Raw genomic sequence first — 209 nt, 5'->3', positions numbered from 1 at the left:
TTGTTGTTTTCCCCCCCCAGGGACCCCCCCAGCCACTTCGTGTTGTCCTTCTTGGAGTAGAGGCCGAAGAGGGTCCCCCCCTGCTTTGGGGGCAGGCGGAATGTGGACAGGAGGTAAACGTCGTTGACCGTCAGGAGCTCCATCCGGATCTTGTGCGCTATGCTGGCCATCTGCCGGGCCTCACTCACCATCAGCAGGTCGATGACTGC

General features: G+C 61.2%; 1 protein-coding gene across 1 annotated transcript in view; it reads right to left on the bottom strand.

The window, feature by feature from the left end:
- The window catches only part of THBS3 (thrombospondin 3), a gene marked incomplete at both ends in the record, with an annotated part of 5,154 nt that extends 4,948 nt beyond the window's left edge, over nt 1-206 (bottom strand). The window contains one exon of the mRNA XM_010289939.1: nt 1-206. Coding sequence (XP_010288241.1) covers nt 1-206 — 206 coding nt within the window.
- Between the last annotated feature and the right edge of the window lie 3 nt (nt 207-209).

The sequence above is a fragment of the Phaethon lepturus genome, unplaced genomic scaffold (assembly GCF_000687285.1).
Source record: "Phaethon lepturus isolate BGI_N335 unplaced genomic scaffold, ASM68728v1 scaffold43320, whole genome shotgun sequence".
Taxonomy (NCBI): domain Eukaryota; kingdom Metazoa; phylum Chordata; class Aves; order Phaethontiformes; family Phaethontidae; genus Phaethon; species Phaethon lepturus.
This window is presented reverse-complemented; position numbering and strand designations above follow the sequence as displayed.